Below are 15688 nucleotides of genomic sequence, written 5' to 3' on the forward strand. Positions count from 1 at the left end.
TATTACATGGAAATATACAACACATACCAAATATTTGGGTGACCATGAAACATACAACTAGTTGGCCATATAACCTCATTTCAGACACTATATGCTTGTGGCAAAGTAGACAGTATGATTCTTCTTACAGCATAATTTGTTCTAAGCTCAGGTGGTATAAAATTGCCTAGGTCTTTAAATTAGAAAATAAGATAGTTAGGAACTCAAAGATGTTTTAAGTGAAAATTTATTTAAAATAAAAAAATAAGCAGAAAGGGACACTTGCTACTTTTGAAAAAGACATGACTTTAGTTCCCAGAGCCTACACTGGGCAGTTCAAAAACAACACAAACTTCAGGGAATCTAACACCTTTGCAAAAGGAAAACAAACTCAATAAATGGTGTCAGAACAAGAACTACGTTTGTCATATATAAGTGCATACAAATATAACACTGTTATAAATAAGGACAAAAAACCCAGATCACTTCTCCCAATCTCAGTCCTACCCTTTCCCCATAAACAAAGAAACTAGGTAGATTAAAAATAAAAATATAGGGACACAGGTTCTATTCCCAGCACACGTGTCGTGGTTAAAAGTATCTGTGATCTAGAGTATCCAATGCCCAATTTTAGCCTCCATGGGCATCAAGCATGTAAATAGTGCAAAGATTATATATATATATGAAGGAAAATATAAAACAGCATATTTAAAGAAACATTAAGAAATGCACATATGTGATTTATAAAAAAACTCTTCTATCCAAAACACACAATATAAACAAAAATTGAGAGAGAAAAAAATGAACGTGTGATAACAAATGCTGGCAATTCCTTTATGTTAAACCCAGCATCTATCTAGCCAGAATATAGACATAGATTGTCTCACTCAGTCATGCTTAATAGACACTAGCTTTCAATCCTGTCAGAGATCTGGTGAATATGGCATTAAATCTTTAAACTTGCTATGACAGACAGAGATTCCTAAATCCTAATAGTGACCCACCTCCTCCTTCCCAGAAAGTCTCCAAAAAGATATGGGCACACCAACAAAGAACTCTACCTGGATTGTGACACACCAGCCACTGGACAATACTGCCCCTATGCCTTGTACACTGCCAGGGCTCTGCCTAAACTGTGGACAAACACAGGACACCCAGAGAGTTAAATGTTTCATATTACATAAGAGTAGGTGAAGTCATCTTTCATGTTCCTCCTCCATTGAAAATAGCCTCTCATCTTCTGGGCCTGATGGCCAGACTCCATCTGCCTGTGTTGCCATGGATACCACTGGCACTTGGGAAAACTGCTTAGGTAATGAAATATAGTCTAACTTCTATCATTTTAATTAATATATGATATCTAGATTATAATTTATGCTTCTCAAGTCTCTGGTTACATTGATGGCTAAGTTAACTGAAGCTTGACATCTAAAAAACAGGCAACTAGCTCCTTACCCCAAGGCAGTCCACCACTGTATTAGCTCATTAGTCAATTCATTAACTAGTTAAGACGACCAGATCTCTTAACAAGACAGAAAGGTTTTTCTTGCTCACAGATGTCATGGTGAAAGATACACAAGTTTCAAATTTAACCTTTTGCTACTCCCTTATCTAAAAAACTCAGTTTGCAGTGACTCTTCCCCAGTGATCAACCACCTATGTCGTATGGCAAATAATTGGATAGAAAAAGTAAACTTTATGCAAGGTCTGAGGATATGAATGCTTAAGACTGGACAGTGAAGATATGGCAGTATAAACTTCTACATATATATGAAAAAGGGACTGATCCTTGCCATTTCCAAGGGCAGGAATACAAAGGGAGAAAAATATAGAAAATAATTTTCAATGCAATGAGAAAAAAAATACATGAGGGTGGTTAGTATTCATTATCTGTGGGGAAGCATTACATTCTCCATTCTTAAAGGGTCCCACCCGAAGTGAAATATCACTTCACACAGTTAATTTTCCATGAGATTGTGAGGTTCTAAACAAAGATGACATTTAAAATTTAAATTCTGAAACATAAAAAGCTTTCCTACAAGGAACTGTATTCTCTATATAGAATGAATCAGGAGATGCCCAATGTGAAGTTATCATGCTTGTGAAGCCAAAGGGCATATTATTAAGACTATGTCTGCTCTCTCAAGGGTGCAGTCTCACTTACTAGGTGATTGGAGACTTTTAGAACTGTAGCAATGTAGCTACAAAGCCTAAAAGAACTAATGGGAGTTCAGTATAAACTAATTTTTATTTGTTGCCATTCTCAGGATTTTGCTAAGCAAGCTCTTTTATTGAGCCATAGCCCAATGTGGAGTTTCATTTTCAGGCCAGTTTACTTAAAGTATTCTAAGTGGGTAACATATTGGGGACGTTTTCCTAAGGACCAAAGGAAGGAAGTGGGGTAAACAGCTTCAGAAAGAATGGCATATTTAGAATGCTGCAGCTGGTAAGTCACAGAGTCTAAATCATGTGCACTTCTTTTTGGGGAAGGACAGTGGAAGAATATGGAAAAGACATTATAAAGTAGGGGTTAAATGGAGAGGTGGGACGCAGTAACATATCTTGGGGGCTGATGTAAGATAACTGGTGTTCAGGGTAGTGTCACTAATTATTTTTTGTTTGTGTTTGTCTCTCAGGGTCATTTTCTTTTGCTTCCAGAATATTTTAACGTGAACAATGTTCTTTCATTCCCAGACTTCACTTGCCAGTTGCCTTGGGAGTCCTAATTATGGTTTTCTTTATATAGGACAAAAGAGAGCTATTATTGTGGAAAGTTCATTTTAAAAAATACATTCATTCCTTAACACTTAAAACAAGGAAGAATTATGTCACAGCTATTTTCAAAATTATTACATTTACAATGAATATAAAAATTATCATGGAAAAATACCATGGCATCTGAAAAAATCATTGGTAGAATTATATGGATATAGGGGCCTTTTTTTTCTTAGAATTTAGAAATAAGTCTACAGATTTAGGCCCAGCTTCAAGAAATTAATAGGCAGGTCTAGCATGACTTCAAAATGACATCAAATGAAGGAATGCTGGGCAAGTTACATCTGAACTCTGAGTATGTAAAAGGTGAAGCCTGTCCTAAGGCAGCCATTACTTCAAAATGAAAGTTTCCTTTTCCTTTTCAATGTAGAAGATGGTTTCACACTTATTCTAATGTCAACATTTTAAGTAATTAAATTTATGTTAAGCAAAAGTTGTTCATGTTTTAAGTACCTAAAATAATTTTTCTCATATAAAAATGCAACATCACAAGATTACTATCCGAAGCATACAAAGAAACAAAAGTTTCACAGTTTTTTGAGAATGAAAATGGTGGTACCTTTAGGTGGTCAAGAATTTTGAAACCCTGAGTAGCAAGTTTTACCAAAGGTCTTACTGGTACTTTTTTTCTGTCTTTCCTTCCTTCCTTCCTTCCTTCCTTCCTTCCTTCCTTCATTCCTTCCTTCTTTCCTACTTCTCTCTATCCCTCCCTCTCTTTATTTCTCTCCATCCTCCATCTACTTTTCCCTCCATTGCTCCTTTTCTCCCTCTCTCTTCCTTCCTTTTTTCTTTCCTTCCTTTCTTATTTTGACCTGTACAACTTGACTGGATGTTTTCTCAGCAGAAGTCATTCCTAAAGACTAGCTACACTTTGAAATGGTAGTTGGGTGTAGGAGGAGCTAAGGTGGGAGGAGTAAGGAGAAGAAGAGAAAGCGTTGGGAGAGGAAGAGAAAAAAAAGAAGAGGAGGAACTAGAGAGGGCAGAGATGTAGGAGGATGGAGAACCACACAGGTATGGAGAACACTCGTGGGGAACAACTTATAAACTTATAATTAGGTTAGCTAATTGGGATATAACTCTCTTTGTATGGGCATCTTGTTATTAATCATTATCAAACATATCAAGCCTTTGATTAATCTATAAGAATTAGTTTCATTCTCTTACTGGGCCCACATGGATGGCGGAATGGTCTGGGCAATGCCCTGCCTTGCAGAGGCAGCGTGGAAGATTGGCTGAGCCATCTCTCACGTTGGCATCTAGTGGGTGGCAGGGCTGGTGTTTCTGGCGGGCTGGTTCTAGCTGCAGTGCAGAAACTGCATGTTTCGTGGCCTCAGGCCGAGAAACATGGTGGCTGGGCTAGGCAGAGCCACTGCAGCTTAGACAGTCAAATTAACAAATGGCCGATTTTAAATAATTACCACAACAGTTGTGTGAGATACTCATTAAACTACTAACTAAATCCCAAGCAAAGGGAGGAAAGGCAGATTGACTGACAGATTCAATGAAATGAATTCTATCCTGTGCACAGGAAAATATTATACTGTAATATAAGTATTAATTCAGGTGATGAACAGGGATAGACAGCCAGATTGCATGATCCGCAAAGCCAATTCCCTACATCTTTAACGATAAGAACATGCCTAAGTTAGTAAATATCTCTACACCTGTTTTCTTTTGTTTTGAAATTATTCTGTCATGGGAAATAAATGTTACCTTATAAAGAAGTATAAGGAGTTTATGAAATTCAATATATACCATATATAGAGATGGATCAGTACAAAGGCTATTCACAATCAGAAGTTAGACCACAGGGATTAAACAGAAACTCCCTAAGAGCCTAGGAATGTACGACTAACCAATAAAAAACTTTGATGCTTTATCATCCAAGCTTACATATATCATGATCTTTTTGTTGAATTTTGCATACAGCTCTTCCTCTAACACTTTTCATAACGGGAGAGTAGATAATGGCTCCTTGGAGATAGAATTCATCTTAAGTAGTTAGACAGGCATCAGGCCCGGGATCTCATGGACATTTGGATAGACTCTTACCTTACTGAATAATCGGCTTTTTGATTCCACCTCTGGGTTTCTAGAAGACCATTGCTTATGAAAATGGATTCATTTGAGAATATGCTAAAGAGATGGGAGGAATAATTGTCTCCTTAAAGAGATAATGTATTTTTCCTTCCCAAAAGCCTTTTCCAAATGTAACAGCTCATGGAGCTTCGATTACACTACACAGCTACGTCTGTCTGCTTTCCTTTTCCATCTTTATCTCTTTTTTCTTTTAGATACTGGCCAAATATCTAAACATGCTTGCCTGCTACTAGGGATTTCCCATTCTTTCTCTGAGGCTCCCCTTTCCTTTCTATAGTCCTGCTGCTTGCTGATGTCTATTGCTGCACAGCTATATAATGAAAGTTAAATGAGTTAAAGGAAAGGTCATAATCTGATAAGATTGCTACCCAAGAAGAAGAGAAAGGAGAAGAAGAATCCATCTCTCACTCAGCAAGAACACATTGAATGGGCATGTGAGAGGTACTCAGATGGTGGCCATCTGCAAACCTGGAAGAGTGCCCTAACAAAAATGAAGTAACAGTTTTTGTAATTGTGAGAAAATAAATTTCTATTGTTTAAGCTATTTAATTTAGGGTATTTTGTTATAACTTTCCAAGTTAAGACAGTCACACTGGGAGAAAGAAGAGGCTTATACATTTGTCCACAGTTTGCTTGGGTCACACTCACCATTAGCAGTCTGTCTCCTACTTGCAACCTTCCATCTTTCTGTGCAGCTCCGCCATCTATAATTTTTGTTACATAAATGCTGTTGTCTCCAGGAATGTGCTGGTTCCCCACCCCTCCAGCAATACTGAAGCCTAAACCTGGAGGAGAGGAACAGAAAATAAAAACAAATACAATTAGTTATATATCAATAACTGACAAGTAATTAGCACATCTTTTTCTAATAAATAACAGCAAGAATTCTACTGAAATCAATGCTGTTCGTTAAATATTTGAAGGGTTTATTGATTTTTTTTCTAAAGAAGCAAAGATTTTATTTTAGGCAATCATACATGAATTTTAGTTTTGTCCTATTTGATGAATGCACATCAACCACTACTATTTCCAGCTATTGAGCTTATGATGACTAACTGGTCAGAACAAGGATACAGCAAAGGATACAGCTTTTATCCTCTTCAAGGTGAGAGATGTACTTTTGTGTAGAAGTCTCAAGAATATTAAATAAGACACCTTCACTTTTCCTTTTATAATGAATGGCAAAATTATAAGATCATATTAAACGTGGACTCATATTTTAAGCAATGAGTTTTACTCTGGTTTGCAAAAATGCTTATTTTTATTTAACTATGGAAAGATACAGCAAGAGCAAAATTATCTCCTGACTATAAAGTAATTATAAAGAAATGATTGATAGTCCCTTTGTGAATATGATTGACTACGTATTCAGTAAAATGCTTATAGTATATATAAAAAACATGCAAGTTTCTAAAAATTACAGGAGAAGAATAATTGAAGCCCATTGGTATTAAACACAGAGGTTTGTGTTTCTTGGCTTAAATACACACACACACACACACAAACACATTAAATAACAAATAAAGCTGACAAAACATTTTTGGCACTTTATGTGATAATAAAAATACTTTTTATAATCATTAAATATATTTCATTATGATTTTGATTATTAATATAGAGTAAGTTAAATATATACTCTGAAGACAATATAAACAATGGCAAAATGTCAACTTGATGAATTATAAAGTTATACCCTGAAATTATATTAAAAATGCAATGGTTTTGTTAAACAAACTATAATAGCTTTTAAAATAATGGAAACTGGTCCCAAATTGATAGTGCAATTTAAAAAGTGTTATCCCATTTCCTACTGAGGTGAGTAGTTACTCGTTATTGATGCTTTGGCACCACCCTCATAGAACCACAAATACATTTCTTTTTTTAGGACTTAAAGCAATGACTAAAGGATAAATAAAATGTCTATAAACTGGCTTTTCCTATGAACTTTAAAACACACATTATCTCAGGTTGTCCAAAACTGTAATTTTATTGGCTAACTAAGCATAAGAATTTTTTTTAAAAATATACCTTCAACACTTGCATTTTCACATGCAGTCTACTGCATTTGTAGCACAACAGAGGTCATTCCAAATACAGAAAAGAAAAAGGTTAAACACATATCTAAGAGCTCTGATTTACATCCACTAGACCAGCAATAAATGCCAAAGACAATCTTGGTTCCTGAGAGCTATGGAACACATTACCACCATAAAGAAGATTAAGACCCATAAAGAGAATAACTATAGAGTTGACATTTGGAGTTGAAGACTCTACAAAGACCATGAAATCACTATGAACACTTTGGACATAAATACATCACCTGAAAACTGTTTCCTCCCCCACCTCCTTTTTCTTTGAGATTAAGTTCATGTACTTCTTTTTATTTACTGACTCTATTCAAGGTGAAGTCAGATGTTTATAGTACACAGACCTCTGGGACACAGAGAATTTTTCTGATGGCACACAAGTAAACATTTCTCACATTTTAATGTTATATGAATACATTTTAAAACAACCCTCACTGAATAATTTCCAAATAATATTCCTTTTATGATTTTGGTATTACCAAACAGGGTTTCACTGTGTTGTGTAAGGTGTCCTTAAACTCACAATCTTTCTGCCTCAGCTTCCTGGGAATTGAATAAAATAGGTATGCGTATCATGACTAGACATATTCCAGATATTCAGTATGGTGTATAATGTGAAACTCTGTCCCTATAAATAAATCCAGTTTACTTACAAGTAAAAATATCCATATATGTCATAAGATTGAATGCATTCCCATCCATCCATCCATCCATCCATCCATCCATCCATCCATCCATCCACATTTTCATTCATTCAGCCAATATTTTCTAAATACATATGGATTTTTTGTTTTGAGAAATGGTTATATGTAGTACAGGACAGCCTCAAACTCTTTGTAAAGCCAAAGCTGGACTTGGGTCTCTGACCCTCCACCCTCCACTTTCCAAGTGCTAGGATTACGAGCATAAATGTCCATGCCCATCTATTCTATGTATTTTATAGCCAATTTCTGTCCATTTTGACCAATACAGTCATCCTGTTTTATTTATCATAGCTACAATAGAAATAAACTGGAAAAAGTATTTCTTTAAGGCTTTATTCAAATATTAAATTTCTCTATAAGCCTGAATCTGATTTTTCTATTAAACAATGTTCTTAACCATACATACACTTCATTTTTTAGAGTTAATTGTCAATTTGATGTAATCTAGAATCACCTAGAAAGAGAGTTTCAACAGGAAATTGTCTAGATCAGTTTTGTCTTTGGCTATGTCTGTGGAGCATTGTCTTATGTTAATTGCTATAGAAAGACCCAGTCTAAAGGTGGGCAGTATTCCTTTGGGTTGGGGCTTGATTCTGTACAAGGGAAGAACAGTTGAGCATAGCATTAATTCATTGTTTTCTACTCTTGAATAAAGTATAATGTAACCAGCTACTTCAAGTTTCCTCCACCTTGATTTGCCTGAAATGACGGACTTTAACCTGGGATCTTTAGGTGGATATGCCTTTCTCCCTTAAGGTGCTTTTGTCAGGGGGTTTTATCATAGTAATAGGAAAAGGAATGAATATATCTACCAATTTATCATGCTCTATTTTCTGTTTTCTCTTAGCATTTATTACCTTGTAATAAGTCACCTGTATAGCTTTCTGTTTGTGATATAGGTTCTGTCTGTAGTTAAGGCTGGCCTGTGATTCTTGAGCTCATGTGATTTTCCTACCATGGCCTCCAAAAATCTGGGATTATCAGCACAGACATTCATATATATGAATATTCACAGACAGAATAATGAATATATTCATTCAGTATTATAGTTATCTTCTTGGTGAAAATTCAAGCTCTGCAATGACATGATTTTTGTTTTATATTGTGTAAACAGAGAAAAGTTAGACAGGGAAGTTTCAATGTATATTTTCAGTGAAAGAACAAATGATTATGAAAGGAGGAAGAGAGGCACAGGTCTCTTAAAAGAAAAAAATCTTCCCTTTAAAAGGAAGATTGATGACTGAGTGAGGGGCAGAACGCTGAGCAGTCAGTGAAACCAGTGAGTTTGTAAGGCAAATCTTGGGCTTAGCAGAACTCAAATCAGCTTCCTACCATCAGTCTGCCCAGAGTTTATGCCAATCATAAGCAGGGAAAGGGCAGCAGCAGAGGCAGCATCTCATCCCGATGACTTCGTTATCTAACAACTGTGGAAATTCCTTTCTCAATTTTTTTCATTTGAAATAAAAGGGTAGACACTCTATATCCTACAGAGATTGACACATAATAGACTCTGGATAAATACAATCCCCTGCTTTCAATGAGCCTCTTTGGCTGCTGAGAAAATCAGACACTTAAAATACTTTTGATGGGTGGGGCATGATGTGGCAGAGATGTTGAGAGAAGTGTGCCTTGTAAAGGGTCTAGAAAAGGATCAACAAAAGCTCAGCATTTGAGCTTCATCTTAGGCTGAAGGAGAATTCATAAAAGAGAATGCACCCTTTGACCCCAACTCTCCCTCTGGATGCCAGACATACTGAATGACAGCACCAATAAAACCCAGCTTTCCTGAACCTGACACAGAAGCAAAATCCTAGGGCAACATGTTTCTGTGGTATGATGAACTACACTGACCAAGGTGATACAATAGAATTATAAATATTTGAGTCAGCAATGCCAAAAATTACTGGTTTTAGGAAATAAAAGCTCTCATTGGTCACCACCTGTTTGTTGTTGTTGTTTGCTTGTTTTTGTCTTCATGATAAGGACATAACTTTAGACCATGAAATTAGTCAATTACAAAATCATTCAGAGAAAAGACTTGGTATTATTCACCTTTATCCCACCCACTGTGGACACTTTGGTCATTAAAATGAAAACTAAATATTCCTATTAGCTGGCTACATGGAAAGCTAATACAGAAAACCCTTCTTAATAAAAATCACAAAAGTAGGCAAAATTAACAGATATTTCTGGGCTCCCATAAAGATAAAAGACATGCCAAACTCAAACAGCTAATCCCCTAAGTAATTAAAATTATGTTAGACAAATGTGGATGTGCTTGTAGAATTTTAGGATTCCATCCATTATGTAAAGCTGGCTTCACTACAGATTTCTTATGTATTCCTGAATTTTCTTCATCACACATGTTGGCATAGAAGATGAAGGTATGGAGAAGCAACACATGAAGCTTACTAACACCTTTAATTGACCACTTCCAGTACAGAATGTCTCCCTCACTGTATAAATAGAGAAGACAGCGAGTGGATCACAGTTCAGGCTTTCAGCGGTTGTCTGCCTACACGGAGGGGGAGGTGTCGGTAAGAGGCGGGGGCTGGAGCTGAGGCCTTGGCAGCATAGATTGATACTGTGCTTGGAAAGCTCAGAATAAAATGAAATACTTAAAAATGTCGTATGATCACAATGTGCCCATGCATTCCTTGTGGGTGTGAAGCCTTGTGATAGCTGAGCATCATTCAGAAACTTGCTTCAACATCATTTTATGTGACTTTACTGGGACATCCCTTGAGGGCTTCTCCAAATAATTTGATATTATTAAACAGCTTGGTTCTGTCACAGCTTATTTAGAATCTGTCATTGAGGGTTCTCACTGCTTTATAGAGAGCACTATTGATATTCTGCACATTCTGTGTATATTTTTATTGAAGGAGAAACAGTGAATTGGTTCTGAACTCTGGCTGGCCTGTCTTAGAACACACCTACCCTCGAGGGCAGCTTAATATATGAATGTACACACAAGCCATTTGTTAAAAAGAAAAAACAGAAAAGAAATCCAACCCATGTGTCTGCTTGGTACTGATAACAAACCATTTGAAATCTCTTTACATTTAGAAAGAAAAGATTGCTTAAAATAACCAGTGATGTGCCTTTTATTTTTATTTGCGAGATGAATGAATCCTTTTGGTTGCAGTGGATCTTTGTAATTAAAAGTCAAAACTAATTTGCTTACTTTTTGAATTTTTTTTCTAGATTCAAATGACAAAGTTTTGGAATTGAAAAAGTGGCCCTTTGAAAACAATCTGCAATATTTGGTACTCCTTACAGTCTTGCAGCTGAAGACCTTCTCCCTAGTACCTATCTTGTGATATTCACAGAAACTTTTGTCTGCTGCTTTCACTGACTCAAAGTAGCATGTACACCCTGTTTTCTAAACCTGTATCTATCTTCATAGGAAATTGCTTGCTCTTCATTTATCTCCTCTTCTGGGATTGGCTAGTTTTTCCTATCTAAAAGGATATTTTCTTGAACTCATAACAGCTTTTCTTGTAAGAGGAGATGTTTGTGAACAGTGATTGACATATAGTTCCTAACCTCACTGACCATACTGAGAATCTGCTCAACCTCATCCTCCTAATTTCATATGGCACAGTCCATGTCCACGGCATCCCTCAGGTATGAACCACTTCTGCAAAAGCCCCTGGCATCTGGCAGTATGGCTGTTTAGAACCAGCTTCATTATGAAGACAAATTAAGGTGAGTTTAATCTGGACAGATTTATGCCTTAATTCTGAGAAAATGAGGAAATCTAGACACCAAAATACACAGGAAGATTTCAAGGGATGATGGCAGCTGATATTGGAAAAATAGACATATAAACCAAGGTATACATACTAAAGATTTTCAGTGATCCTAAGAGTTGGGAAGACTTGAATACCCTCTCCCTCAGGGTCTTCTGAAAAGAATAAATTGGATGTCACCTTCATATAAGATCTGTAGCCTCATGGCCTGTCAGAAAATATTTCTGTGTTGTTCTAAATCGTCCACTTTGTAATGCTTTGTTGTGGCAGGCTTAGGAAATGACTATAACTTCTGGTCTCCAGGGGCTGAGTGGTAATACTTATTATACATAGATCTTTCTTTTTAAATGGCAGTCTTATGAATATACTGCCATATACAAGTTATTTTTAATGTTCCCTCCTCCTGTAGTGAGTGTAGTTGTATAAATTATAAACAAGTTCCATCAGGTGAGCAGCTCAGCCAATTACACAGAGTTTTCACACACGGGTCCTGCAAACTTGATATGCCTTTGAATTTACTACATTGCCTGGAACACTGTTACCTTTCAATCAGTGGTTCTCAACCTTCCTAATGCTGTGACACTTTAACACAGTTCCTCATGTTGTGGTGGCCCCCAACCATTTTGCTTCATAACTGTAATTTTGCTACTGTTATGAATCATAATGTTAATATCAAATATGCAGGATTTTGACCCATGGGTTGAAAATTGCTACATAACATTACCTTGTTTCTTTAATTTATCTGACTACATTTCTGTTTTCTTTGATGGCTTACCTTGCATATATGTTTTATGTGTGTGTAAATGCCTCTGTGCCTATCCATGTGTGCACATGGAGTCTAGAGGAGGACATCAGGTATCTCTGTCTATGTCTTTCTGCTTTAATCTCTTACAGACAATTTTCCTGAACTGGAAGCTTGGTTGTATTTGCTCAGTTACTGATACAGTAACTAACAGCCAACCTGTGACAAATGAAGTAACCCAGAAGGAAACAATCTCGACTTGATCAGAAGTAAAAGAAGAAAGGATGTCAATTATAATCATTAGGACTCTAGGCATAATGGCAAGACAATGGAGATCATTTCATCTTTAGTTTATTTGACAACAAGAAAAGACAGTCATTAACCAAGAATAAGGATAATAATGATGTCAGAGAACTAAAGAAAGTTTTGGAAAATTTTAAGTAATTGCCCAGAAAGCATATTGTTTATTAGAAAAATACACCAAGTTTGCACAAAAGGATCTATAATGATTATCTAACTAAGGCTTGAATCAGATAAATTAATTAGAACATTAGTATATCTTTTTGAAGATTCTTCAAAAATTCTTAGCACAGAAAATAGAGGAATCTCACAAATTGGTCTCTTATGTGTACTGCTATTCTCTCTCCCTCCCATCTTTCAATAAATTATGTGATCCGATAGAACAGGGGTTGCATGATCTAGACTGTTGTGCACAGTGTTGAGCATCTAGTGATTGTTGTGAGCCAAGTCTATTAAATCATTCAGTGGGCAAATAGGCACATGATATACACATGCTTTTAACTAACTAGCATCCCACATTAGCAGAGATACATATATTTTAGTTCATTTCTTTAGACTAAAAACTCTAGAATATTTTATAGTAAGTACTTTAAACATGTCAACTACTATGACATGTATTATCAGAATTCAATAAAGTTATGTAAACATTCTCCCTAAAAAAACAAAAGTAATTTTCAAGGCAAGACAAATTTAGCTATTTACTCACTCAAAGAACTATCACTAACCAGTTTTCTTTGAATGTTATAAATCAAACTGCCTGCTCCCACCACAGGACTGCTCCTGGGACTTGGGACAGTTTGATACTTCTCCTACATGTATGTTCTCCTAGTGGTTTAGTCTATTTTATCATACCTTAAGTGGCATATTTTCCAATGTTATGAAATAAAAATATAACCTAAGTAATAAGCAACCATACTACCTGCCATCACACAAGTATTGATTTTCCAGGTTAAAATTAGCTGCCATTTGCTAACCAAGCCCATTACAATTGATATCCAAATGCTTTATGAACTGACTTCAAGGCATCAGGTTACCCGCACATAAAGTAATAAAAATAACATATTATCACAAAGATATAAAGCTATTTTTTTCATATGTTAAAATTGGATGAAGATTTTTTCTGGTTGGCCAAGAGGTTGCTGTAGAAACCAAGCCGAAACACCTGGAAGTACCTAGGTACCTCATAGTATGTGTCCATCCACAAAGACAAAGATTTGTTCGGTAACATTGTGTTTACAAGCCCTTCCTAATCTCCATTACTCCAAAATAAAAATGCTCTGCACTGACCACATATAATGCTTTATATGTCTTCTTCCTTTTGGGTTGTATTTCAGTTTAGATATGTTGCTGGAGTTAAACCCAGAGCTTAATATGTAAAAGCTAAAGGGCATGTTAGAAATGCCCGAGTGACTGAGGTCCCTTAGGAGGGTTTGTGGGGCAGGGCTAAGATCTTTAGTAACAGCAACTGCAATTGGTTATCTTTGCCTTCTCACAAACTGTCTTACCGTGAATAAAAATTCTTGGAATCAAACCCTTTTGCCTGTATAATGTATCTCATACAGACACTCAAACAAAGGTTAATTTTACACTCTAAGTTAGTTGACTTTTCAAAAATATTCTCTGACATAATTGAACGTACTTAATGAATAGTTAAAGTATCAATAGGTTTATTTTTTGAGCTGTAGGATGGTTTAATAAAAGAAGACATGGAGACAATGTGAAGGGTACAAAGGACCTTGATTGGTCCTAGCACTCAAGGCCACATAGTACCTTTAGCTTTCTAAGCATTAGGTCTATCAGGAGAGTATAGGAGGCTACAAGCTACTTCCTAAAATCATGGTGAGAACTATGATAATTTAAGAAAAATTACCACAAAATATATATGCCAGTATGCAAAGAATATCCATTATCTTTTCCTTCCTTTTCAAGATTATAATGAATTGAATGTAATAATAATTCTTTATAACTCCTATTCATTTATTATTGCATGAAGCTTAGATAAGACAAAATGCTAGCATATAAAATGAAGTGCCAGATGTAAAAATCATATCTATCCATTGTCACATCACATATCAGCTCATATTTTACTTCCCGGACTATCTTAAATACTATTGTATATTTTTACAACACATTTCTCTCAACATAGAAAAGAGATATATTATAGAGTTGAGCTTCAGTCTCTTACACTCTGTCACCTTCTCCATGACTCTCCTCCAGTGACTCTTTGCATTCATTGAGTCATAGGTTCTTTAGCTTGTGAGGAGCTTCTGTAAGAATTCTGTTTGTGTATCAGATAAAATATAATTAACAGTATCTATACATCTAGGACTGTATCAGCTTTGACAGGAATTAAGCTTGGTTCCAAGTATACAGGAACTGTGAATATATCTCAACAATTGATATAATTAGCTTGAATGCTTTTGAAGAAGTAGGTTCCACAATTTTCAGATGTACAGCTATTTAGATGGCTGTTGGCAGATGGATATTCAATCAGGATTTGGTTTAGTCAGTGCTCCAGAACATTCTTCACTTTCTAAAAGCTTTTCAAGGACTTTTAATAAATGTATTAGAGAAAAACAGAGAGAAAGACACACCATAATACTTATACTAAATCAGGTAGTCAAGCTCAGTGTTTCAATAGACTGGAGAGGATAGCAAGAAAAATACAAGTGAAATTGATTAATCCATACAGATCGTAAAATTAAATTTGGTACTCTAAGTAAGGACAAATCAAAGAGTAACTAAGATTCAGGAAGAATGGGGACACATTGGAATAAGAGGCTCTAGGGAGATCTAGCTATGGGTAAGTGCACCACTGTTTTGAAGCACCTGTGTGTACCACCCTATCTTCATCTGCTCATTCTTTGGCTTATTGCTTAGAACGGTAACAAGCAGAAGCATTTACCCTTCTGTTTTAAGCTCTTTGCTTTAGAAAACATTACTCTCAATAAGTATTTGCTAGCTCAATGAGTATGCAAATAAAGCCGTATCTGTAGACTAAGTCATAAGCTAGTTATTATTAATTTCTTATTGAGCACTTTATGTTATCTTAAACTATATGCTATTCTTTCATTTTCATGTATGATGTTGGAGACTGAATCCAGATCTTTGCACATGCTGGGGAAATGCTACACCACTGAGCCACATCCCTAGCTGAAAGTACTTCTCATATTTTTTATCTTGCCTTTAGTGTTTTATATTTTATTTTATAGTAGTGGAAAGCGCAATACATCCTTTTAGTCCTGA

General features: G+C 35.8%; 1 protein-coding gene across 4 annotated transcripts in view; it reads right to left on the minus strand.

Moving 5' to 3' along the window:
• Positions 1-15688, minus strand: part of Dlg2 (discs large MAGUK scaffold protein 2) — a 1293772-nt gene that overhangs the window by 459792 nt on the left and 818292 nt on the right. For all 4 annotated transcript variants that reach the window (XM_028770581.1, XM_028770580.1, XM_028770579.1 and 1 more), the window contains one exon: positions 5503-5639. In XM_028770581.1, the coding sequence (XP_028626414.1) occupies positions 5503-5639 (137 nt within the window). The remainder of the gene's footprint in view (positions 1-5502; positions 5640-15688) is intronic.

The sequence above is a fragment of the Grammomys surdaster genome, unplaced genomic scaffold (assembly GCF_004785775.1).
Source record: "Grammomys surdaster isolate TR1022 unplaced genomic scaffold, NIH_TR_1.0 203, whole genome shotgun sequence".
Taxonomy (NCBI): domain Eukaryota; kingdom Metazoa; phylum Chordata; class Mammalia; order Rodentia; family Muridae; genus Grammomys; species Grammomys surdaster.